The 24,973-nt window shown below is 47.0% G+C and overlaps 1 protein-coding gene across 6 annotated transcripts in view; it reads left to right on the top strand.

The window, feature by feature from the left end:
* Window positions 1–24,973, top strand: part of CACNA2D2 (calcium voltage-gated channel auxiliary subunit alpha2delta 2) — a 543,198-nt gene that overhangs the window by 429,379 nt on the left and 88,846 nt on the right. For all 6 annotated transcript variants that reach the window (XM_029052860.2, XM_029052856.2, XM_029052861.2 and 3 more), the window contains exon 5: window positions 19,452–19,496. In XM_029052860.2, coding sequence (XP_028908693.1) covers window positions 19,452–19,496 — 45 coding nt within the window. The remainder of the gene's footprint in view (window positions 1–19,451; window positions 19,497–24,973) is intronic.

Genomic DNA, 24,973 nt, shown 5'->3' with positions numbered 1-24,973 from the left:
GCAGAGAAAGTGCATTGAAGCTGCGTTTATAAACCCCCTTTTAGATAACAAATCACATTTTCTTTCAGCGGCGAGTGTGTAGAATTGATATTTTTTTCTTTCGGTTTAATAGGTTTGTGTGTTCAGGAATGATCTTCATCAACTGAGAGTCTTTATTGTGTTTGATATAATGTCAGCTTTCATTATGCTCACAGGGCACTGGGCAAATTCCTGTGTTAAAGCCCCAACCTAGCTGAATAACCATTCTGACTGACTGAAAGGAGACCAAGAAAATTATTCACAAAAAAACTCAGGTCTTCAACTGGTTTTCTCTTAGATAATAATAATAATTGTGGTATTTATAAGCACTTAACTCAGGTCTTCAGCTGGCTTTCTCTTAACTAATAATTGTAGTGTTTGTTAAATGCTTACTATGTCAAGTACTGTTCTAAGCACTGGGGAAGATAAAAAATAATCAGGTCAGACAAAGTCCCTGTACCGCATAGGGTTCCCAGTCTAAGTAGGAGGGAGAACAGGCATTGAATCCCCATTTTACAGTTGAGGTCACTGAGAGACACAAAGAAGTGAAGTGACTTGCCCAAGGTCACACAGTAAGCGATTGCCAGAGCTAGAATTATAAACCAACTCCTCTGACTCTCAGGCCTGTGCTCTTTCCACTAGGTCACTCTGCTTCACTGGCAATATAAAATAGTGTTGACCCAAATGGTTCATTCCTCTCCCCAGTGGCCTGGGGGTAACTAGATGGGGGAGGGGGAGATCAGCAGTCCAAAGCTGAGCACTGTCATGGACTGAAATTCCAAGATTTGACATAGCCCTGCTGGAACTAAGCCAGGCCTGGATCCAGCCTAACCACAAATGATCTTTAGAACGGGCCATTTGAGAAAGGCCGATGGGGTAGAAGGGAGAGGAATCATGTGCAAGGAAGTCAAGTCAAGGACCTAGGACTGCCAGTTTAACTTGAGTCCCTGACAAAGGGGCTTCTTGAGGAGAAATCAGAATCAGGTTGTTGGTGTGGGGATGAATTGATGAAGTATGGAAATGTCCCACTCTCTCTCCCTTATGCAGACTACTAGATATGCACAGGGTCTCAGTACTGGGGAAAGGTTCTGCAGGGTAACCTTATTGTATTCCTAACAGGAGCGACCCAGACAGGCAGAGTCCAGGCTGATGTTCACCCAGTCCACCAGACACATATGCTCCCCTAGCATGCTTGCATACTCTCCTTCATTCTGAGGTACATTTACATGCTTGACCCATACATATGTTTACACAGAGAGATCCACACACACACACACTCCCCCGCCCACACCCACACCCTCATACATTTCCCACCTAAGACATCGACACACTTCCACCCTAAGTAACAGTGCTTCCCCCTTCCCCAGAAGGGTACATTTGAAGGCCATGAAGACAGAAGAGTCCCTTCATCCCTTGTGGGCAGGGATCGCGTCTACCAACTCTATTGGATCGTATGCTTTCCGAAACACTTAGTATAGTGGTCTGCACACAGTAAGCGCTCTAAAAATCCCATTGATTGATCGATTGCCAGAGACCTCTGAAGCCCTCAGCTCCATCCTCCTGGGACCCTGTGAGGAGATCAAGTCATCTTGCTTACTGGTGAAGGTTAGACTAGTGGTCTCACGGCCTCAAGTGGGAGAAGATCATCAGGACCACCCCCTCCACAGACTGGTGAAGTGTTGTTCCTTCACCTCTCTAGTCCCCTTTGCTTTTGATTCTTGTTTCCTAAGCACTCCTCTGGTCTGTGCCTTGCCTCTAATTGATTTCTCTCTTGAAAATGTCTGTCCTTCCCAACCAAGGTTAGGAGCCCTATGTGGGGCAAGGAGCAGGTCTGAATTCCCTTATTTTTGTACTCTCCCTATCAATCAGTCACTGGTATTAATTGAGCACCAACTGTTTGCCCAGCACTGGACTAAGTGCTTCTAGAGTATGATACAATAGAGTTGGTAGCCATATTCTTTGCCCTAGCACTAGCTCACCCTAGCAGTTAGTACAGTGTTCAGCCCCCTGCAGGTGCTTAATAATCAATGTCATTACTATTACTACTCCTCTGGGCCCTAGGTGATGATGGAGGTATCATTAGACCACTGCCCTCATACAGACCACAGAGTTTGCTGCACCTTCCCTCCCCTAACCCAACTCCTCAGGCTCTACTTCATTGCCTTGTAGTGCACCAGGAGATGCTGGGCGGACAAAAGCCACGTGCCAGGCAAAATCCCATTTCCTCCCATTGCTTGTGCCGTGCATGACTGGAGTGCCTGATGATTCTGGGACATGGGCTGGAACCTAAGCATCAATTATAGTCTCAGTGGGCTACCACTGGGTCCAGTCAGAAATGGACCACTTGGTTGCTGCTGGGGAGATTATGACCCCCTCTTCCATTGACCAACCCACACATTGCACTGGATTCTCTGCCAGACCGAGTCTTAATATCCTGGAGATGGGGAAAGGACAAGTCAGACTCTGGTTTTCGGCCCATAGCTTTCCAGATTTTCGTCCCTTAACCAAAGATATGTCCTTGAGTGAAATCTAGTCAAGGATATGTAATAGCTCTCCAAGTTCATTGGGGACAGAATAAGACCAAATGGACATAAACTGCGGCAAGAAAGGGACTTAAGTTGCTGGTAAGATATAAAGAAGAACTTCCTTAAATTGTTTCCATCTCAGAATCTGTCCTCCCACAGAAGTTTGTTCGACCCAGACATTGGATGTTTCTGATGGGAGCGGTTTCCTGGGCGAAAATGTTTTACTGTATCTGGGACCTTTCCATTGGTTCCCTTTGTCCTGGATTCAAACCAATTCCTTCTTTTCTGCCATTACACACACGGTCTACGTGCACGTGCACACACACACACACACACACACAAACACACACACACACACAAACACACACACACACCCAACACACATATAGAGTTGTACTTTGCATTTAATTGTATTGATTGTCTACTGTGTGCAGAGCAGTACTAAGTGCTTGGGAGAGAACAATAAAACAGAGTTTTTCCCTGCCACAACAAGCTCACTGATGGTGAAATTCAGCTATGAGAGTGTGTGTGTGTGTGTGTGTGTGTGTGTGTGTGTGTGTGTGTGTGTGTGTGTAAAAAGTTCAATGTGGGATCCACAGACCTGGCCACATTGGGCATGAAAAAAAAAAAGGTTGACCCTTTTAGTGTCGTTGATGCATACCTAGATGTGTGCACATATGCTAGTTTACACAAAAATGCACACACACACACACACACACGTACACATTCAAGCATGCAAGCTACCAAGTTGGGGTTGGAGCTCAGTGTTCTCCCTGGTTGGAACTAGGTCAAGCTATCACTCCTAGGAGCTTCAGAGATTTGTTTTTTAATTAATTGTCTATTAACTTGGTATTTTCATTTCTGCGCTGAAAGGATCAGCAGGGGATATAAATTAAATGTATAGGGACAGGGTCACCTTGGCTCCTTACCTCGGGTGTCTGAGACTCTACGGCAAATGACAAGAGCAACGAGCTGAGCTTGCAGTGGATGAAATAAGGGCTTTAGTGGGAATACTGGCCAGTGCAGATAGGTCAGTCCTCTGTTGACAAGATATCCCTCAGTGGGGAGAGGGAAATACCATTGGCTGAAAATTGCTTTGAGGGACGTGCTTGACTCCCTGTGTCCCGATTTCTTCTGAATTAGGAAAATTCCAATTTTCATAGTGGAAATCTATCTACCATCATCCAGGAAACGGTGACCTCATGCCATTGACCCTTGGCACTGGGGAGGAGGAGGAGGGAGGGAGCAAGTGGAAGGAGGGACCATAACTTTCCATGGTTTCTTTCCTCATTGTAAATTTCTTCTTGGGGATTCTCTGCATGGAACTGGTGCTGTGTAGGAAAAATTCATGAGAAGAGATTTTTAATTTGAAAGAAAAAAACACATCCGGAAGGTTTCTTCACATTTAGAAAACGATTGCTCGCCCAGCCATCCTTCCCACCTCCTCTCCCCACCCTGCTCAAGGTCGCTTCCGTAAAGGGCAGATGAAGTGCAGGACACCTGTCCTCAGGTGATGAATTGTCACAGTCTCCCCAGCGCCCTTGGAATGGGGAGCAAGAAAAAGCAGAGCATGGTCCAGGAGACCCTAAACAAGCAGCAAAGGCGAACTCTCCCCCCTTAAATCCATCCACAAAGTCTAGTCACCTCCCTCTCCTTCCTCTCACATGTCTGCTATAGAGTTATAACTACTCCACTAGGGGTCGCACGGCCCCAGAGAAATAATCTCCCGTGGCCGAGAGAGGAGGTGACTCTCACTTTGTGTCCCCCTGAAATGATAGGAAGCCTGGAGCTGGCGACTTTGTTTAGATTAGGTGACCCGCTCGCTCTCTATCGCTCCACTTCCGGGATTGACAGAGGAGCCCAGAGCTGAAATGGATCTCGAATCCCCAACCATCCCAAATCTCTTCCCTCCCTCTGATCCCCGCAATCCTCCAATCAATCGATCGAATGTTATTAAGTGCCTACTCTGTGTAGAGAACCGTACTTAGCGCTGGGGAGAGTACAACAGAATTAGCAAACGTGTTCCCTGCCCATAAGGAGCTTAGAGTCTAGAGGGGGAGACAGACATTAATATGAATAAATAGGAAATTTATAATATGTAAGTTAAAGATACATACCTAAGTGCGGTGGAGTTGAGGGCGATCAAATGTCCTTGACACCTGAGTGGAAAGTGGGGAGCCAGGCGAGGGAATGGGATCGAGGATGTTCAGGATCCTCATCCCCCTGGTCACCCTGTTCCCTCCAACTCTCTCTGCCTCCCCTTGCCTCAGTCTGTCAGCCTCCCCCCCGCCCCCGATCCCCTGTCCCTTAGCTCTCTGGATCCTGTTCTGCAGTGGAAACAGAGACAAGGAACTAGGGCACCAGCGTAGTGGAGGTGGAGGGGATTGGACCCAATCCGTCCTGAACCTCATCCATCCAAGGATTTGTTAAGCGCTTACTCTGTGCCAAGCACTGTTCTAAGCACTGGGGTAAATGCAAGGTTATCAGGTGGTCCCACGTGGGGCTCCCAGTCTTAATCCCCAATTTACAGATGAGGTCACTGAGGCACAGAGAAGTTGAGTGACTAGCCCAAAGTCACACAACTGACAAGTGCCGGAGTCGGGATTAGAACCCATGGCCTCTGACTCCCAAGCCCGTGTTCTTTCCACTAAGCCATGGCTAGCAGCGGTCAGGACCTAGAGGGGCTGGATGTGGTCAGTGCAGGGGTGGGAGGATTGTGCCCAATTCTTGTCTTCCTCGTCGCCATTGGCCAAGGGTCCAGTGAGTTGGGAAACTCAGGAATGGGGGAGGAAGGTTGTGCTTAGTCCAGTGCTCCACACAGAGTAAGCACTCAATAAATTCCATCGATTGATTGATTGATTGAAGGGAATGGTGGGGCCGAATGGGTGTTGGATGTGCTGTAGGGATTGAGGGACCTTTGTCCTTCTGTAACATCTGATCAGTTCTCACCTTCTTACGGCCATCTTCACCACATTCTCTTTCCTGGTTCTCAACATCTTGCTCCCCGCAACCAGATCAAGGATTGAGAAGCAGCATGACTTGTTGGAAAGACCATGGGACTGGGAGTCAGAGGACCTGGGTTCTGATCCCAGCTCCACCATTTGCCTGCTGCATGACCTTGGGCAAGCCACTTAACTTCTCTGTGCCTCAGTTACCTGATCTGTAAAATGGGAATTAAGATTGTGAGCCCCACATGGGACAACCTGATTACCTTGTATCAACCCCAGCGTTTAGAACAGTGTTTGGCACATAGTAAGTGCTTAATAAATACCATAATTATTATTATTATCTAGTCCAAGCCCCCTTCACAATGGTTCCATTCCTCAATCTTATTCCACTCTCCCCAGCTTTAAGGCTGCCCAAGGTCACCGGGTGCCTTGCCAGTCATGGGTTTGGTTACCAGGCAAGGGATTATAGCAGAGCAAACAGTGATTTCTCAAATCAAACAGCAAATGGACCCAAATATATTCAATTGGATGCATTTCTCATTGATTGAAATGAATACTTCCCTGGGCATTCACAGGCTGTTCCACTCCACCACTCTGGAATGGGTGGGGCATAGGACGAGCTGGGGGAAGCTGCCAGGTGGAGAAAGGAGATGGGCAAAGCAATTCAGAGGATTTCTTCTGCACAATAATTGCCCTGGAGCTGTGTAAACCTCCTTCTGCCATGTAAGCAAATACTGAAAGAGATAAGAGTTGTATGTTTTGATTGCCCCTAGCAGCCCTCGGATATTCTACCGTTGCCTCTCTCCACAATGTCCAGTATCTCTGACAGACCGTTGTTTCCCTAGCATGTAGTGGGGGGCCTGAGATAGTCCTCCTGGCAACTGGAAAAAATACTTGGGAGTGCTGGGTGGAGCAGGTGGGTTCTTGTGAGGCTAGGCCATAAAAATGAAGTTGAAATAATCATTTCTAAATCCTTCATTTCATCATGAAAGAAAGAAATGAAAGGAGAGCAGAGGAGAGGGTGATTGTTGAGGATTGACTGTGTTCAGCACCTTGGCCTCTGGCCTTTAGGATGCTGGCTATACACAAACAGCACTGAAGGCAGGAGGCTTGTCCCAGTTGGGTCCTAAATGTCTTAGGAAGGAGGAGTAGGGTCAAGGCCTTTGTTGACTCCTGACAGAGAAAGTCTATCCGTGTATAAGGGTAAGGCTGAAAAGATTGATGTATTGTGGCTGAAAAGACTGATGTGTTGTAACTGATCAGACTGTAGACTGTGAATGCTAAACTCATTATGGGCAGGGAACATGTCCACTAATTCTCTTGTACTGTACTCCTAAGCACTTAATACAGTGCTCTACCCACAGTAAGTGCTCAATAAATACCACCATTGATTGAGCGATCATCCATTCCACACTGTGTGCCCATAAAGACAGTTCCTGGCTGCACTGATGGGTTTGTTGATTGCAGAGCCTGTCTGTTTTAGAGGCTGGCATTGGGTATCCCAATCTTTAAGATGCTCCCTCTGAAACTAAAGACATAGAAAGCTGCAATGATGGCCAACTTTCTATATGATGAGAGACCTGGATCTCCCACAGAAGACAAATTGAAATTCTTGAGCAGTTTCTCCAAAAGCCCTTTTAATCGAATGGCAGGGCAAGATTACCATCAACATGGACCTGGAACAGTGTTAGCTCACAGCCACACAGCTACCTTGAGCAAAACAAGTGAGGAGAATGAATAATAGCAGGACATCCAAATAGTTGCTTTTTGGAACACTGAACAAGGGAACATACAAGCAGTGAATGCAGAATAAATTTTTTCAAGACGTACTGAAGCACAATTTCAAACAATGGAACGTAGGGATAGACGGTTGGGAGATCACTGAAGCAGATAGATCAGCCTGCCGGGCAGCGGTCTGGGCAGTGGTTGCTCTCCTTGAGCAATAGCTTCACTAGTAATGATTATCGTGGTATTTGTAAGTGCTTACTATGTGCCAGGCACTGCCCTAAGCACGGGGGTGGATCCAAGCAAATCGGGTTGGACACAGTCCCTGTCCCACGTGGGGCTCACAGTCCCAACCCCCATTTTACAGATGAGGTAACTGAGGCATAGAGAAATGAAGTGACTTGCCCAAGGCCCCCCAACAGACAAGTGGCAAAGCCAGGATTAGAACCCATGACCTTCTGGCCCCCAGGCCTATGCACTCTCCACCATTCCATTCTGCTTCTTTATGCCATGGTGCTTCTCTAAAAGATCAGGAGACCAAGAAGTAGGTCTGAAACAGAGACAGACAAATGCATCAGCATAGCATGGAATTTTCTTTACGTGCCTTCAGTGAGGAGTAAATTGCCAGTCTGGCATCGATCTGTTCAGCCTCATCTGCATGTAATGATAGCATCTCCCTGTCAGAGGCATCATCTTTGATAATGAAGGACAGTGATATAGTTAGGCAAACACACATATCACACACACATACACACACATCCTAGGAGGTGGACATAGGACTGCCTCATGGGTAGCCACTTAGAGCACTCAAAAATTCTGGACACTCCTTTGCCAGCCTTTCCAACATATTTTTTTATTAAATTAACTAAATAAATGCAAGCTACTTAAAATAACAAAAAGGAAGGCCAGAATGTCTCTACCTTCTTGGAATGAGAAGTGTTTGTATTTCCATCCATTCCTGGCCACATTCCCTAAGCTTTTTGTTTTCAAACTAATAAGAAAACACTTCTCTCACGTTAATTGCAGACCAAACAAGTGGCGTCCTGGGAGACTCATACAATCAGTCAATCAGTATTATTTATTGAGCCCCTACTGGGTGCAGAGCACTGTGCTAATACCTTGGGAGAGTGCACACCAGAAACAAAAGACACTGCACCTGCCAAACCAGCCGCTTTCTCCCCTTAGCTGGCACTCTGATTACCTGGCGAGCAGCCTGAAGGAGCTACCAGATGCAGGAAACCCAGGGAATCAGCAGCTTCTGTGGCAGCCGTAGTATCCTTTACCTTATCTTGCTACTCTGGGCACCCTTTTGATGACCACTGCATCCACAGGCCAGACATTTGTTAAGTCCTGCTGGTCTTGGCCACAGGCCGAATTGTACTCCTATGGAGGCTGTTGCCTCAGGTTAGTAGGTAGGTAGGCGGGGGATGGCCAATGCGTGGATCCATGGTGGAGTGGATAGGGCACCAGCCTAGGAGTCAGAAGTTCATGGGTTCTAATCCCGGCTGTGCTGCTTGTCTGATGTGTGAGACTTGGGCAAGTCACTTCTCTTCTCTGTGCCTCACTTATCTCATCTGTAAAATGAGGATTGAGACTGTGAGCCCTACGTGGGACAGGGACTGTTTCCACCCCCGTCTGCTTGTATCCACCCCAGCCGTTAGTACAGTGCCGCTTAACAAATACCATAATTATTATTATCATTATTACCCCATTCAGTGTATTTTTTTCCTCTGGGAAGCAGTGCTCCGGTAGCTAGGTAAGAGGGGGATTATACTGGGGCCCTCCCAGCCAATTACCCCTGGCAACCAGCTGCAAGCTAATGATCAATCCATCAATCAATGGCGTTTATTGAGTACTTTTTGTGTGCAGAGCATTGTACTAAGCACTTAGAGTACAGTGCAACAGATTTGGTAGACATGTTCCCTTCCCTCAAGGAGCTTACAGCCTAGAGGGAGAGATGGACATCAAGATAAATAATTTATCGTTTATAGCTATGTACATGAGTGCTGTGGAGCTGAGGAGTGCTGTCTAATTGGGACAGTTGGAAACAGCGACACACAAGATAGTGCGTCTGTGGATTCACACACACACACACACACACACACACACAAACACACAAGTTTACTGTTACTGTGGATCATTAAATTGCCTTCTGTAGGATTGTCATTGAACAGAATAAAGAAAGGCTTAAATTTATAACTTCAGTCCCAAACCTATTCCTCCATCCAATTAATGGGGCATCAGTTAATATCCAGAGAATTTCTAGGTCCTATAGTTTCGTAGCTCTGGATCAGTCAGTCTCATCAAAAGTGTTTATTGAGTGCTTCCTGTGTACAGAGTACTGTACTAGGCGGTTAGGAGAGGACAATACAACCAAGTTGGTAGACGGGTTCCCTGCCCACAGGGTATTCACTCTAAGGAAAGGTTTCAGAGATCACTTTGATCCCACCAAGGATCCTTCCAGCTCCTTGGGTTGGCTGTTTCTGACCCACTCTCAGACCCAGTGCTCAAACCTCCCGGCCTCTCCCTTCTGTGGTTCTCCCCGGTCAAGTTCTACTCCATCCCAATCCGGAGTTCCCGAATAAAGCAGAGGGGTAGAAAGTCTCTTCTCTGCACTCCCTGGCCATGGGGCATCGAACCTGCACCACACCCTTGGGTGGCAGCTGCTGCCGCCCCACTGCCCCAACAAAACATCGGGTTGGTTTGCCGCCGTTGCAAGTGTGCCCATGGAGCTGGCACTGACTCTGGCTCCGAAATTGGAAGCAGCACTTGAGTGATTCCAGTGATCAGATGGTGCATTTAATATGCATTTAACCCAGAGCCAGCCAGCCCCCCGCCCCCCCCCCATCCCCCAGCCAGGGAGTGCTACCCCTACCTTAACAGATGGATACTAATTGGAAAGCGAGCAAGGTTTGTTTTCTGGGCAGGTTAAAGAGCGAAGGGGAGAGCAGCCTCACATAAGCGCAGCAGAAGCACAGGATTGGAAGGTGGGACTGGGGGGAGTGAGGGACAGGGGGAAAGGGAAAGGAGAGGGCAGAGAGAAAACCCATTCAGGAGCCCGATTACAAGTCCTGCAAAGGAAAGCGGAGGGAGCAATCAGGACGACCAGGGAGAGCTGAGAAATCATGTTATTCTCAGCCGCATAATTAGGCTTGTTAAACCTCAACCATCGCCGCCTAAGTATCTAGAGCAGTTTGGAGATTTTGGAACTAATGCCTCCTGGCGTGAGTGCCGGGCAAGAGTAGCTGGGATGGGGAAGTCAGCAGAGGTGGGAGGGGAAGCACCAACTCACAGCGGCACAGTCCTGCCGACTGTCTCTTGGGCAAGTCAGTTCACTTCTCTGGGCCTCCACTTCCTCATCTGTAAAATGGGGATTCAATGCCTGTTCTCCCTCCTATTTAGACTGTGAGCCCCCTGAGGGACAGGGACTGTGTCCAACTCTGTCGACTTCTATCTACCCCAGTGCTTAGTACAGGGCTTGGCATATAGTAAGTGCTTAACAAATACTGTTTTTAAAAAAAAATAAGTGAGGCAGAGAGGCAGAGAGGAACATCACAACGAAGCCTGGAGCCAGAGAAAGAATACTGAGGCACTCCAACCCGGTGGGAGAGAGGAAGGGGGTGGCTGAGGAATCGATAGATTTAATATGGATGAGTGGGCTGGCCCTACCAAGAACCCACAAGGTCCCTTCTCTCTGGGGATTGACAATCCCCTAAGGGGACAGGAGAGATCCGACAGACTGGTGGAGGTGAGATCAGAAGTCTGTTATGAGCCCAAGGCCCCATTACCAATCAATCGTATCCGTTATGAAGTTTGGTTTTACACGATAGCTCTGTTGGTCAGATGGAATCAACTGGAATCAACTCTATTCTCTGGTCCTGATGCCATCGTCCTCTCACCTGGGCCTGAGCTCCAGTCACTCTCATGTACCCAGATAGAAGCTCACCATTAGTGGTGCCATCTTCAAAAACCTAGGACAGTTATGCTACTGCAATGGGGCAGGGTCCATGCATTGTGGGTGACCTGTCCAGCGCCCAGTCCATAAGGGTGCTGGATCAATATGAAACATTCTTTCCCACTTCCTGCTGCTGGGTCTGTGCTCCAGACTCATGCCCTGTCCCTTTTCGGCATCTCCCTCCCTCTCTGCCATTCTCCCACGACCCTACCTACTTCCCTCCCCGCCATGACACCGTTATGGCTTTTGTTTCTTCACCCCCCCAGCCTCCCTCATTTCTTCTCCAGGGTTTCCCTTCCCTTGTCAGTTTTCAGCCGGAGATGGACCTCAGTTCAAGAAAGGAGAGATTCCCTAGGTGAAGTGGGGTAGGATGGAGGAGAGACAATGAGTGAGTACAATGGACAGTGATGATAATGGCATTTATTAAGTGCTTGCTATGTGCCAAACATCATGCTTAGTCCTGGGCCTGGGGCAAGGCAATCAGATTGGCCACAGTCCCTGTCCCACAGTCTAAGAGGGAGGAAGGATGGGTATTTTGTCCCCATTTGGTAAATGGGGAATCTGAGGCATAGAAGGGGTTAAGTCACTTGCCCAAGGTCACAAAGAAGGTAAACAGGTAAGAAAAGCAGTGTGGCCTAGTACAAAGAGCACAGGCCTGATGTCAGAAGACGTGGGTTCAAATATCAGCTCCACCACTTGTCTACTGCGTGACTTGTGCAAGGTCACAAGATTATCTTGTACCTACCCCAGTGCTTAGTACAGTGCCTTATTACATAGTAAGCACTTAAAAAATACCATTTGAAAAAAAAAGGAATAGGAGACAGGACTAGATTCTAGGACTCCTGGTCCCTTCCTTTTTCTGCTAGGCCGTGCTGACTCCCTGATCAGAGCTCTAGAGATGCCTGCGGAGCCAAGGGAGATAATTTTCTCTGTCATGTGGGGAGTACCCCAGGCTTCCAGAGCAATTCCTTTTCTGGGCAAGTGAAGAGAAAGCCAAAAAGAGCAGGGGCTGTCCTGAGTTTAGGGCTGACAAAGAGGGCTAGTGCTAGCCCCAGGGCTTTGATAGAGATGGACAAATTCCTCTCTCTCTCTCTCTCTCTCTCTCTCTCTATCTCTCTCTCTCCAGATTCTCTGTTCTTTCTCCTCCCCTTTCCCCAGCCCCTCCAGGGGAGCCATAGCTACCAAATGCCAAAGGAGAATGTGGATCTTTCTCTTTTATTTTATTTTTTTTTAATGATGAAAACTAAAATGAATAACAAAGCACCTTCTGGATGACTGTTGTTAGTCACACTCACTTCTGATTAAAGATCATTAAACATGAAATTAGCTCGTTTGTGTTACGGGTCTCCAGGGGGTTCTTTTAATTATGAAGTGCAGATGGCCAAGAACCTGGGGACACAGTGGCTCTGGAAAGGGGGCAGAGCCATGCAGGGAAGAAGAGGCCCGGGGAGGGAGCTGAATCTAAATTAATTTTTTTCCTTCTCTTGTTGTTGTAAACCCCATTGCATTTCACAACAAATCACAGATAATTAATAAGTACATTCCCATAATTACTAGTCTTTTTAATAGCAGAAATTCAAAGATACAGAGTCAATTCATTACTTCTCTCGCTTTGTTTTTACTCCCAATTTTTCCCTCGCTCTTCTGTGCAGTTGGTGTTTGGGAAAGGAAGCAGCTTGGGCAAGAACCAGCCGTGCCCAGTCAGATACTAATCCCCTTGTTCAAGATGCCCATCCAGGGTCTTGCCAGGCACTGAGTGGCATGGACTCGTTGGCTGCTTTGATGGGCAAAATGAAAAGTCCGGCAGGGCAGGGGCAATAAGGAAAGAGACAGTGTCACTCCTAAGCCAGGCCCCCAGTAGGAGAAGACTGGAAAGGGAAATGGAGGCCAGAAGGATCAGGGCTGTGATCGATCGATCAGGGCTGTGTTTATTGAGCACCCACTGAGGGTGAAGCACTGTAGTAAGCACTTGAGAGAGTATGAAAGATGCAAGGCACACATTCTAAAAACTGGCAGTCTAATGGAGGAAACGGACAGACCAAAATCATTTACCAATACTTACGAGTTGGAGGAAGGATAAGGATGTAACAGTAAGCCTTACAATTATATCGGGATGAAATAATTAAATAAATGATTGAAATATATGAGTACAAATAGACCTATATACATAAGTTCTGGGGAGAGGAGTAAAATCCCTTAGTGCTATGGGTGACTGTTGGTGAATGTTTGTTATATTGTGTTGTACTTTCCCAATGCTTAGTACAGTGCTCTGCACAAGTAAGTGCTCAATAAATGATTGATTGATTGATTGATTGATTGGTTGGTTGGGGAATAGGTTTCCAGAAGGAGATGGGATTTAGGAGGGCTCTGAAGGTGAGGAGAGTTGAAGTGTGGTGGATTGGGGAGGGAGGGAGTTTCAGGAAGGAGAAAAATGTTTGCAAGAGATCATCAGTGGGAAAGTCAAGAGCTTCCCAGTCCCCACCTCTCTTGCGAGGGTCTTCTCTGTTGGAGTCCAGTGGGTGGTCCCACCATGTCAGCCAGTCCACCACCAAGCCAATGGTGACCTTCGCAACCCCTGGCAATTTGATAGAGCGCACATGGAGAATAGAAAAATTAGCATCATTTTTTCAACTGCGCTAAGAGCACAGGCTCTTTTTAATTGTGGTACTGTTCTAGGGTAGATACAAGTTAATCAGGTCAGACGTAGTCCCTGTCCCCCATGGGGCTCACACTCTAGGAGAAAGAACAGGGATTGAATCCCCATTTTACAGATGAGTAAACTAAGGCTCAGAGAAGTGAAGTGACTTGCCCAAGGTCACATGGCAGGGAACTGGAAAAGCTGGGAGTAGAACCTAGGTCCACTGACCTTTTTCCTCTAGGTCACGCTGCTTCCCTAAGTGCATGTGAGCATGCATGAGTTTATGTGGTATGGTGTATTTTTGTGTGGCTGTATGTTTGGATGGTGCAGTAGGTAGGTGCAGGAGGAGCCCATTGCCTCCCAACTTCCCTGTAGGGAAAGCAACAAGGTAAAAATCAGACATTCTTAGCAACTCTGTCCGTGTCAGTTACTAATAACACACTGAGTTAATTCATCCCAGTGGAGTGTTTAAAATTGAATTTAAGCTTCAGCAGTTTTTTCTGTTGTTTGCCTTTTGCATTCTGTTCACTCTGGATGGAGAAATCTGATGTGGCTGCTTTGTGAGTGTTGGGGCAGTCTTGGCAATAGCCACTCCCTTACCCATCCGGAATGAGTCAAACTTTATTCCAGGAGAGTGGAGAAGGATGCCGATAGCATAGACCATGTTTCTCACTCCTCAAGAAACTCCAGTGGTTGCCCATCCACCTCCGCATCAAACAAAACCTCTGCACCCTTAGCTTCAAAGCACTAAATCACCTTGCCCGCTCCTACCTCACCTAACTACTTTCCTACTAAAACCCACTAAAACCCAGCCTGCACACTTCGTTCCTCTAAATTAACACTTGGTTAACCTTCTCACTGTACCTCGATCTCGTCTATCTCTCCACCGACCGCTTGCCTGCATCCTACCTCTGGCCTGGAATGCTCTCCCTCCTCATATCAGACAGATAATTGCTCTCCCCTATTTCAAAGCCTTATTGAAGGCACATCTCTTTGAAGAAGCCTTCCCTGACTAAGTCCTCCTCTCCTCTTCTCCTACTCCCTTCTGGGCTGCTCTTATTTGCTCCTTCATTCATCCTCCCTCCCATCCCCCGAGCACATATGTATATATCTGTAGTTTATTTAGTTATTTATTTATTTATTTAATTTATATTAATGTTTGTCTCCCCCTCTAGATTATGAGCTCGTGGTGGACAGGAATGTGTCTGTTTGTTGTTATATTGTATTCTCCCAAGCGCTTAGCTGTGTGCTTTGCACACAGTAAGCGTTCAGTAAATATGATTGAATGAATGAATTTACATTATGGCCAAGATCATCTCCACCCTGGAGGAGGGGGTGAAGTTGGGACACTTCTCCAACTTGTTTATAAGGAAAGGTTAGAGTTAGGGTTAGAATTGGAGTCAGAGGTAGAGTTTCTGTTCCTATTATTCATTTGACCTCTCAAACGGGGCTCTGAAGAGAGCCTCGATCCAGCAGCTGTTATGAGGGAGAATTTCTTAGGAGAATCTAAGCTCTCATACCTGGCACAAGAAGAAAGCAGTGGAGCAGTCTGTGTACCTGCCGCCTCCTTAAGCCCTGGACCTTGTCTCATCTTCTGGGGAGAAGGCAGTGACCCAAGCAGAGGCTAACTGATCCCAGCCAATGTGTTTCATCTCCCTAAGAAATACTGTGAGAGGAATTGGCGGCAGAATGTCTAGGGAACCGAAGACATAAGAGAAATTAAAAAGGCCCATTCATTCAGTCGTATTTATTGAGCACTTGCTGTGTGAAGAGCACTGTACTAAGCGCTTGGAAAGTACAAAACAGCAATAAAGAGAGACAATCCCTGCCCACAATGGGCTTACAGTCTAGAGGGAGTATAGTCTATGTGTGAGAAGCAGCATGGCCTACGGGAAAGAGCTTGGGCCTGGGAGTTAGGGGACCTGGGTTCTAATTCCAGCTCGGCCTCTTACCTGTCGAGCAAGTCACTTAGCTCTGTGCCTCAGTTTCCTCAACTGTAGAATGGGGACTCAAAACCTGTTCTTCCTCCTACTAGATTGTGAGCTCTATGTGGGACAGGGACTGTGTCCAACCTGATTATCGCATATCTATCCCAGTGCTTAGTACAAGGCTTCATCTTTTCCTAGGTGACCCCAATACAAGAGGCAATTAACCATTTGGGGAACAGGAATTATTCTGCTTGTTGATAAATTCTGAAGCAGTGTGGCCAAGTGGATAGAGCAAGGATATGGGAGTCAGAAGGACCTGGGCTCTAATCCCCACTCCGCTACTTGTCTGCTGTGTGACCTTGGGCAAATCACTTCACTTCTCTGTGCTTCAGTTACTTCATCTGTAAAATGGGGATTAAGACTCCGAGTCCCATATGGGACAGGGACTGTGTCCAATCTGGTTAGCTTTTATCTACCTCAGTGTTTAGTACAGTGTCTGGCACATAACAAGTGCTGAACAAATACCATTTTTTAAAAATTGTGAAAAATTTCTCATTTTCCATTGGAAATCTGCTCATGCTTCTCTTCCTTCCCAGAGTATGAGCAGATTTCCAAAGGAAAGTGGCTGGAGGTGTTCATCTCCCCTTCTTGTCTTTCTGACCCTAATAATTGTGGTATTTGTTAAGTGCTTACTATGTGCGAGTCCCAATCCCCATATCAAGCTTCATCTTCTCCTAAGTGACCCCAATGCAAGAGGCACTTAACCCTTTGAGGAGCAGGAGTTTTTCAGTTTGATGAGAAATTGTGAAAAATTAAATGACAATGGTCAAAATCTGACATGGATATTTCATTGACAAAGTCAAAAGTGAAAATATTCTGTCATTGGAAAAATCGCCCTCCCCCTTCCTTCTCCCCCCTCCGAAAAATGCATTAGATTAAGAGAAGGGAAAGATTTAGGATTAAAGTTAAACCAGGTTAAGGCAAGGGTTAGGGTTCAAACAATGATTAAGATTGGTTTAGGATTAAGTCTAGGGATGTAGAGTTTAGGGTTAAGGGGAGGATTTTGTGTCAGGATAAGAGAAAGAGGAAGGGTGATGAGGAGGAGCTCTCACTGTTGTTTTAATTTTTTTTATGGTATTTGTAAAGCACTTATTTTGTGCCAGGCACTGTACTAAATACTGGGTAGATACAAGATAATCAGGTTGGACACAGTCCTTGTCCCACATAGGGCTCACAGTCTTACTCCCCAATTTACAGATGAAGGAACTGAGGCACAGAGAGGTTGTGACTTGCCCAAAGTCATACAGCAGGTATATGGCAGAGCAGGAATTAGAACCCAGGTCCTCTGACTCCCAGGCCCATGCTCTTTCCACAAGGCCATGATGCTTTTTATATAAAGAAGCAGCGTAGCTCAGTGGAAAGAGCACGGGCTTAGGAGTCAGAGGTCATGGGTTCTAATCCCGGCTCCTCCACCTGTCAGCTGTGTGACTTTGGGCAAGTCACTTAACTTCTCTGTGCCTCAGTTCCCTCATCTGTAAAATGGGGATTAAGACTGTGAGCCTCACGTGGGACAACCTGATTACCCTGTATCTACCCCAGCACTTAGAACAGTGCTTGGCAGAGTAAGCGCTTAACGAATACCAACATTATAATATATATCTATATATATATATACATATACATATATATTGCTTAACAGATACTATCTGTTAAGCACTTACTATGTGCCAGATACTATACTAAGCCCTGGGGTAATAATAATGTTGGTATTTGTTAAGCGCTTACTATGTGCAGAGGACTGTTCTAAGCACTGGGGGAGATACAGGGTAATCAGGTCATCCCACTTGAGGCTCACAGTTAATCCCCATTTTACAGATGAGGTAACTGAGGCACAGAGAAGTTAAGTGACTTGACCCCAGTCACACAGCTGACAAGTGGCAGAGCCAGGAGTCGAACTCATGACCTCTGACTCCGAAGCCCAGGCTCTTTACACTGAGCCACGCTGCTTCCCCATAGAATCACATACTATCTGTTAAGCACTTACTATGTGCCAGGTACCGTACTAAGCCCTGGGGTAGAATCGAGCTGGTCAGGTTGGACACAGTTCATGTCCCACATGGGGCTCACAGTCTTAATCCCAACTATGCAGATGAGATAACTGAGGCACAGAAAAGTTAAAAGACTTGTCCAAGGTCACACAGCAGGCAAGTGGCAGAGCTGGGATTAGGACTCAGGTCCTCCTGCTTCTCATACTGTTTTGATGATTCAGCATTTGATCAATGGGCTTAGAGTGATGCTTAAAGAATCTGTTGTTTATTTTCAGTTATTTGCTATAGGACCAGTGTTTCAGCCCCATTGACCAGCTGGGCAAAAAGGAGCCCCAAAAATAAATGTGACTTGCCCAACATCCAACAGACAATTAGTTGCAGAGCTGAGACTCAAACCTAGCTCTCGTGTCTCCTCAATGAATTCCCTAGCCACATCTCTAATAATCTCTGCAGGCCTCCCTCCTGACCTCACTAACTGCACATCTTCCCCATCTTTGGAGGGAGAGAAAAGAGTGAGAACCAGATTTAGGTCATTGTTGAGTGAAGGTTGGGGCTTTAATGGCTAAAAGGAAAACATCCTGATCCCCTTTGGCCCCATCTACCAATCAGCAGGGTCGCTGAGCCAAGGTCTTAAGAGCCCACCTGATTCAAGTTGCCCTTACATCTGCAGCATGATGGCGCATGGCCAGAGCCGCGGAGATGCTTGTAAGCAGAGGTTTCCGGAGATGCACCGACTTCAATGATTGTGGGAGGGAGCTAATTGTGCAATGAATGTGTTAATGTTCTCAATAGGCCTCCTTTTCCTCTCCAAATAGAAAGAGAAAACATTAGGATGCCACCATGCGAATGGCCGGGGAGGAAGGAGGGGCGGGGAGGGAGGGAGGGAGCTGTTCCAGAGACCCTCATTCTCACATGCAGAGCGCCTTCACAGAGTGCCCTTTAATTACCCCTGCTGATGGAAGAGAAAATTCTATTTTGACAGTATTACCGCTCTCCGAATTGCTTGTCTCCTTCTGAATTTTATCAGCTCCTATGCACCCTGTGAATGGGGAGACAGATCTTGGCAGGACCTTTCTCCTTAAATAGTTTCTAAATACCCAAATGGATGTGGGGAGAGAAGCCCTCAGGGTGGACGGACTGATCAGGGGGCCTGCCTTTCAGGGTTCTGTTTCTTGGGATCTGAGAAGAGGCAGGCTGAGCATGTTTGCCTCTGTCTTCCCTTTGATCCTCCCTCTCTTCCTCCCTCAAAGAGTAGCCCTAAAAGTCCCTGGGGGCTGCTATTGCAAGGCTGTTGGGTAAGAGATCACAAGGAGGCCTTGCAAAGGGTAAAATCTGTCTTTTTTGAGGAGACCCAACTAATTAACCCTGCAAGGAGATAGGCAATGAGGAATTGGCCCAGCAAGGATAGGGAGATGAAAGCTTCTATCCTAAGTCGGGCTTGGGTGGTCTGCCACATTTGCAGATAAAGCTGGTGACCAAACATCTTTCTGGGTCAATTCTCCATTGCCTGTCTCCCTGCAGGGTTAGCGGTGTTCAGGTATGTGTGTGTGTTTGGGGGGCGGGGGAAAGTGGGGAGTGCTTTGGAGGGAATAGGGGCAAGGGGAGGTATTCCTAGGGACCTGGATCTACCTCTGAACTGACAGGTGCTTCTCTCTTCTCCCCTCAGGAAGAGGACATCGAATATTATGACTCCAAGGCAGACACAGAATATGTAAGTGTCATCCCCTTCTCACCTCACCACGGATGATTAAACTGACATGGAAGTCCCTTCTCAGGGGGAATTCTCTGGCCCACAACCCTTTCCAGCTTCAAATTCATATTAAAATCCACCCCCCCAGAATCCCACCTCCTCCAACAAGCCTCCTCCTATTAATTTCCCGGCATCCTGAATCATATCATCCCTTCATAAACTCTAGCATTTATTCACTTATTTATACCCTTCTCGGCACTCATGTATATATGTGCACTCAGTTATTTATATTGTCCACTCTAATTGTAAGTTTTTTTTAAGATCGTCTCTCCGGGTTGAATAGAAGCTTCTTGTGGGCAGGGAATTGTGTCACTTCTTTACTCTGTACTTCCCAAAGTGCCTAGTATCCAATGGGTTCACAGTACACGCTGCTGTTACTACTCATACTACTGCTATTATTACTACTGCTATTACACTACTTTTACTACGTGGCTCAGTGGAAAGAGCCCGGGCTTGGGAGTTAGAGGTCCTGGGTTCAAATCCCAGCTCAGCCGCTTGTCAGCTGTGTGACTTTGGGCAAGTCACTTCCCTTCTCTGTGCCAGTTACCCCATCTGTAAAATGGGGTTGAAGACCGTGAGCCCCACATGGGACAGCCTGATCACCGTGTATCCTCCCCAGCGCTTAGAACAGTGCTTTGCACCTAGTACGCGCTTATCAGATGCCATTATTATTATTACTACTACTGCTATTTATACTACTTCCAAAGAGCAAGAGATTCCAGATTATGCAAGCTGCCACCAAAACCAAAAAGTTGTACACCTCATTACAAAAGTTATATGGCCAAGTAGGTGCCATCACAACACCTTTGAAGAGGGAAGATGACTCCAGCCCCATTACAGTACAGGAGGGATTTCTTAAATATTTTCTAAAACACACCTTCTACTATCTAAGTTGAGACCACCACCCCCTTGCCAAACCTAGAAACCCTATCAATGTGCAAGGATGTGGTACCTGCCCCAACCATTGAGGAAATTGCCATGAAACTGCCCATAAAAAATGGCAAAGCATCTGAAAAGCAGGGAAGGGATGCACTTCCCCAGGCTTTTATGCACTTCCCCAGGCTTTTCCTCCATGTTTGGAAAACTGGGCTAGTTGCCACAGAATTTCAAAAATGCCATCATCCTCAAAGCCTTCAAGAAGAAAGGCAACTATGGTAACTTACTGAGGCATCCCACTGCTCTCTATTGCTGGGAAGATCCTAGCCAAAGTCCTTCTGGACTGGCTACTGAAGAACAACATTGGCCACATTCTCCTAGAATAGCAGTGCGATTTCAGACTAGCACATTACACCATGGATGTGATTTTCACAGCCTGTCAGATATAGGAGCCGTGCAGGGGGCAGCACGGACATCTCAATTCATTTTTCGTAGACCTTACAAATACCCTGCCAGGCAACTGCTTGCAAACCTGAGCTCTGGCAACTGCTTACTAAATTTGGCTACCCTGCAAAGTTCATTAAGATTCTGAGACCGCTTCATGATAGCATGGCTGGTTGTGTCAGAGCTAGAAGGGACCTTATCTGTGATCCGTTCCCCATCACTAATGGGGTAGAGCAAGAAAGTGGAGTAGGCCTGGTCCTGTTCAATTCATTCTAAGCGGCCTTGTGGGTGAATGCAACAAGGGATTTATGTGCAAGCACTGAAATATACAGTTCTGCTCCTCAGAGGAACACTTCCAACTTAACAGGCTAAGAGCATCATCCAAAATCCTAGAAACAGTCGCTCGTTCATTCATTCGTTCAAGAACTACTGTACACAGATGACTGCAATCTAGAGACCCAAGATGACATGGAAACGACTGTTCACCACTTCAGCCAATCAGCCAGGCACCATGGGATGGATAAATCTAAAATAAAATTGAAGCCATTTTTCAGTTTTTGATAAGGAAACCCTTCAGGCAACCGAAGATCTTCATTGGCAACACGGAGCTAAACATCATCACCTAGGCAGCGTACTTCTAATGAGGCAGCTTTGACAAGGAAGTTGAAAATCAAACCCAGAAGCAGCATCGCCTAATGGAAAAGCACAGGTCTGGAAATTAGAGGACTTGGGCTCTAATCCCAGTTCTGCCAGTTGCTTACTGTATGACCTTGGGCAAGTCACTTATCTTCTCTTTGCTTCAGTTTCCTCAACTGGAAAATTGGGATTAAATGCATACTTGTTCTTCCTCCTACTTAGAGTGTGAGCCCCATACGGGACAGGGACTCTGTGCAACCTAATTAACTTATCAGAAAGGCCTGGGTTCTAATCCCCACTCCACCACTTATCTGCTGTGTGACCTGGGGCAAGTCACTTAACTTCTCTGGGCCTCAGTTACCTCCTGTAAAATGGGGATGATTACGACTGTGAGCTCCATGCGGGAGAGGGACTGGGACCAACTTGATTAGCTTGTCTCCACCCCGGCGCCGAGTACAGTGCTTGGTGCATAGTAAACACTTAACAAATACACAATTATTATTATTATTATTATTATTATTATTATTATTATTATTCCCTGTGCCTCAGTAACCTCATCTATAAAATAGGGATTAAGACTGTGAGCTCCATGTGGGACAAGGACTGCATCCGGCTCTATTAGCTTGTATGTACCCCAGTGCTTAGTACAGTGCCTGGCACATAGTAAGCGCTTAACAAATACCATAATTATTATCATTCTCTGTACGTCAGTTTCCTCATCCATAAATTGGGGATTCAATACCTGTTCTCCCCGCCCTTTAGACTATGGGACAGGGACTGTATCTGGTCTGATTCTTGTATCTACCTCAGTCTTGAGACAGTGCTTGGCAAATAGTAAATGCTTAACAAATACCACCATTATTATTAGTATTATTGGGGTGGCATGGCCCTCTTTATGGGTAGGGTAGGGCAAAGTTCCTTCAGCTAGGAAGTACAATTCCTCTGCCCCCTGTCTCCCTTTTCCCCCATCCTGAGCCAAGCCTCTGCATCCAGCAGCTGAGGCTATCTCAGCCCCGCCTCAACCTGGGAGAGGGATGGCAAGTTGTGGGAAGTGCCATCAGAGGGTAAGGGTGAGGAGTGCTTTCAGGGACCCCCTTGGAGCCAGGAAGCCTGAGGAAGAGCAGGTGCACTGCCACTCGGCTGAGCCACCATGCTTCTTAGAGAAGTTTCTAAAATTAAAGCTGAAATCTGAAATTCAAATGAAAAGCAAACCTTTAATTAGACACTGAATCTAATTCTTTACCCCCCTCTTGGCAAAGGCATGCTGTAATTTTAGCAATCAGTGCATTAAATATAAGCCAGAGATCTTTAATTTTCCTGCTCCTCACAATTCCCCCAGGGCCTGGCCGGAGCCGACTCTTTTTGATGAGGCTCAGCCACAGATCCCAATGATCCACCTTTGCCCACCTGAAGCCCTGTAGTCTTTCTGGGAATGGAGCACTCGGCTGAGACTCCTCCCATGGTGGAGTCTGGGCATCCTAACCAGCTCTCCTCTGTACCCTGAGGGGTGACAAGATCCATAGATACCAACTTTTCTACTTGAGAGTTGGGGAAAAAAAGGAGGTGGGAATTTTCAAGAGGGTAGGGATCTGGAAGGGCCAGACTTCAAGTAACTGACTGACCGGAAACCACAATTTTGGGCTCATTCGGCCCCGATGGGAAACTCTCAGATCATGTCAGAAATCTGGGTTGAGCATGACTAGAAGTACAGCCCAGAAAGCTATAGGGGCCATCACCCAAATCACCCCCCGAGATTCGGCACTACTACTAGCTTGATCCCTGGAACATCCTGAAAGAGTTACTGGCTTTAGGATAAGAGAGAGAGTGAGGAAAGAAGCCCTTCTTCAAGCAGTTCACTTTTCCTACACCAGTAATGCCCTCTTTCCAGCCTCTGCACCTCCCCCCCAATTCTGACCAGTTGGTTGCCCCCCTCTGCCACATAAGAATGTCTGCCATAGTGGCTCTGTGGGATTCTCCTGGAATAGCTGATCTGGGAAGAGATTGGAGTAGGCAGCTGCTTCTGGTCCTCCCTAGGACCAGCACACCAGGTTGAAGAATGGGAGGCTACAGGGTGGATGGGGAATAGAAGACTGGAAGGCTAATGAAGGTACTCTGCCTGGCATCACTGTCCCAACCCTAATGCTCAGAGTCCAAGAACGCAGTAATCCGTTTTGCTTCTGGAAACTTTGGGATAGGGACAGAAAGGAGAGGTTGGGATGGGTAAATACCACTGCCAGGCTCCCCAGTGATCTGCCAAGATAGCTAATCCTGAGATGGGTAGAGGGTGGATCAGAGGGTAGACCTACAGCCAAAAGTCCAGGTTCCAGCCCCAGTTACCTGGGAATCTTGGGTCATTTGACTTTGTCCTATATCATCTGCCTTGGTTTGCCCATTTGGGGTTTTTTTAATGGTACTCATTAAGCACTTACTATGTTCTAAGCACTGTTCTAAGCCCTGGGGTAGATACGATTTAATCAGTTTGGACCCAATCCCTGTCCCACATGGGGCTCACACTGTTTGTCCCCATTTTACAGATGAGGTAACTGAGGCCCAGAGGAGTTAAGTGACTTGGCCAAGGTCACACAGCAGACATGTGACAGAGCCAGAATTAGAATCCAGGTCCTTCTGACTCCCAGGCCCAGCACGGGCCATGCTGCTTCTCCAAAAGTTTTAAGGTTCCACAGAGATTTGAACTCAGATCGTTGGATTCAGAGTCCAGTATGCTAACCATTACACCGTGCGACCGCTGAACGTTTGGTTCCTCCCCAGAATGGGAAAGAGGAGAATTTGCAGTGAAAACAGATTGGAATTGGACTTGAACTCTTTGTGAGGTATCAAACTGGAAGTGTGGTGGGTACCAGGTCATTCGGTGGGCTTTTGGACCCTAGAGCCTCCCTGGCAGTTACCCCAGACACCCAGCCTTGATGGAACCCCATCAAGGGGAGGAGAGGATTTTTCTGGGCTACACCCTGGCCCAGTTTCCCCAGCAGTGAAGTGAACGACAGGGACGGTGACGGCTGGCAGCCGAGGGGGATGAGGAGGGGCTGCAGTAAGCCCTCCGCTCCCCTTAGTTATTATTATTATTATATTAAGCACTTACTATGTGTCAAGCACTTTTCTATGCTCTAGAGTAGATTCAAGTCAATCAAGTTGAACACAGTCCCTGTCCCACTTGGGGCTCATAGTTGAAGGAGGAGGGAGAACAGGTATTGAATCCCCATTTTACAGTTGAGGAAACTGAGGCCCAGAGAAGCGAAGTGATTTGCCCAAGGTCACACAGTAAGCTAGCGGCGGAGTCGGAATTAGAACCCAGGTCTTCTGACTCCCAGGCTAGTGCTCTTTCCACTAGGCCATGCTGCTTCTCATTGCTCTGCCAATTAACTACTCTCAGGAAGCTGCCTGGGAAAGACCCAAAGCCAGCCTTTTCCCCAAGCCCATCAACTCTCTACCACCACAGCCCCAGGCAGGCTTGCTGATGCACG

The sequence above is a fragment of the Ornithorhynchus anatinus genome, chromosome X2 (assembly GCF_004115215.2).
Source record: "Ornithorhynchus anatinus isolate Pmale09 chromosome X2, mOrnAna1.pri.v4, whole genome shotgun sequence".
NCBI lineage: Eukaryota > Metazoa > Chordata > Mammalia > Monotremata > Ornithorhynchidae > Ornithorhynchus > Ornithorhynchus anatinus.
This window is presented reverse-complemented; position numbering and strand designations above follow the sequence as displayed.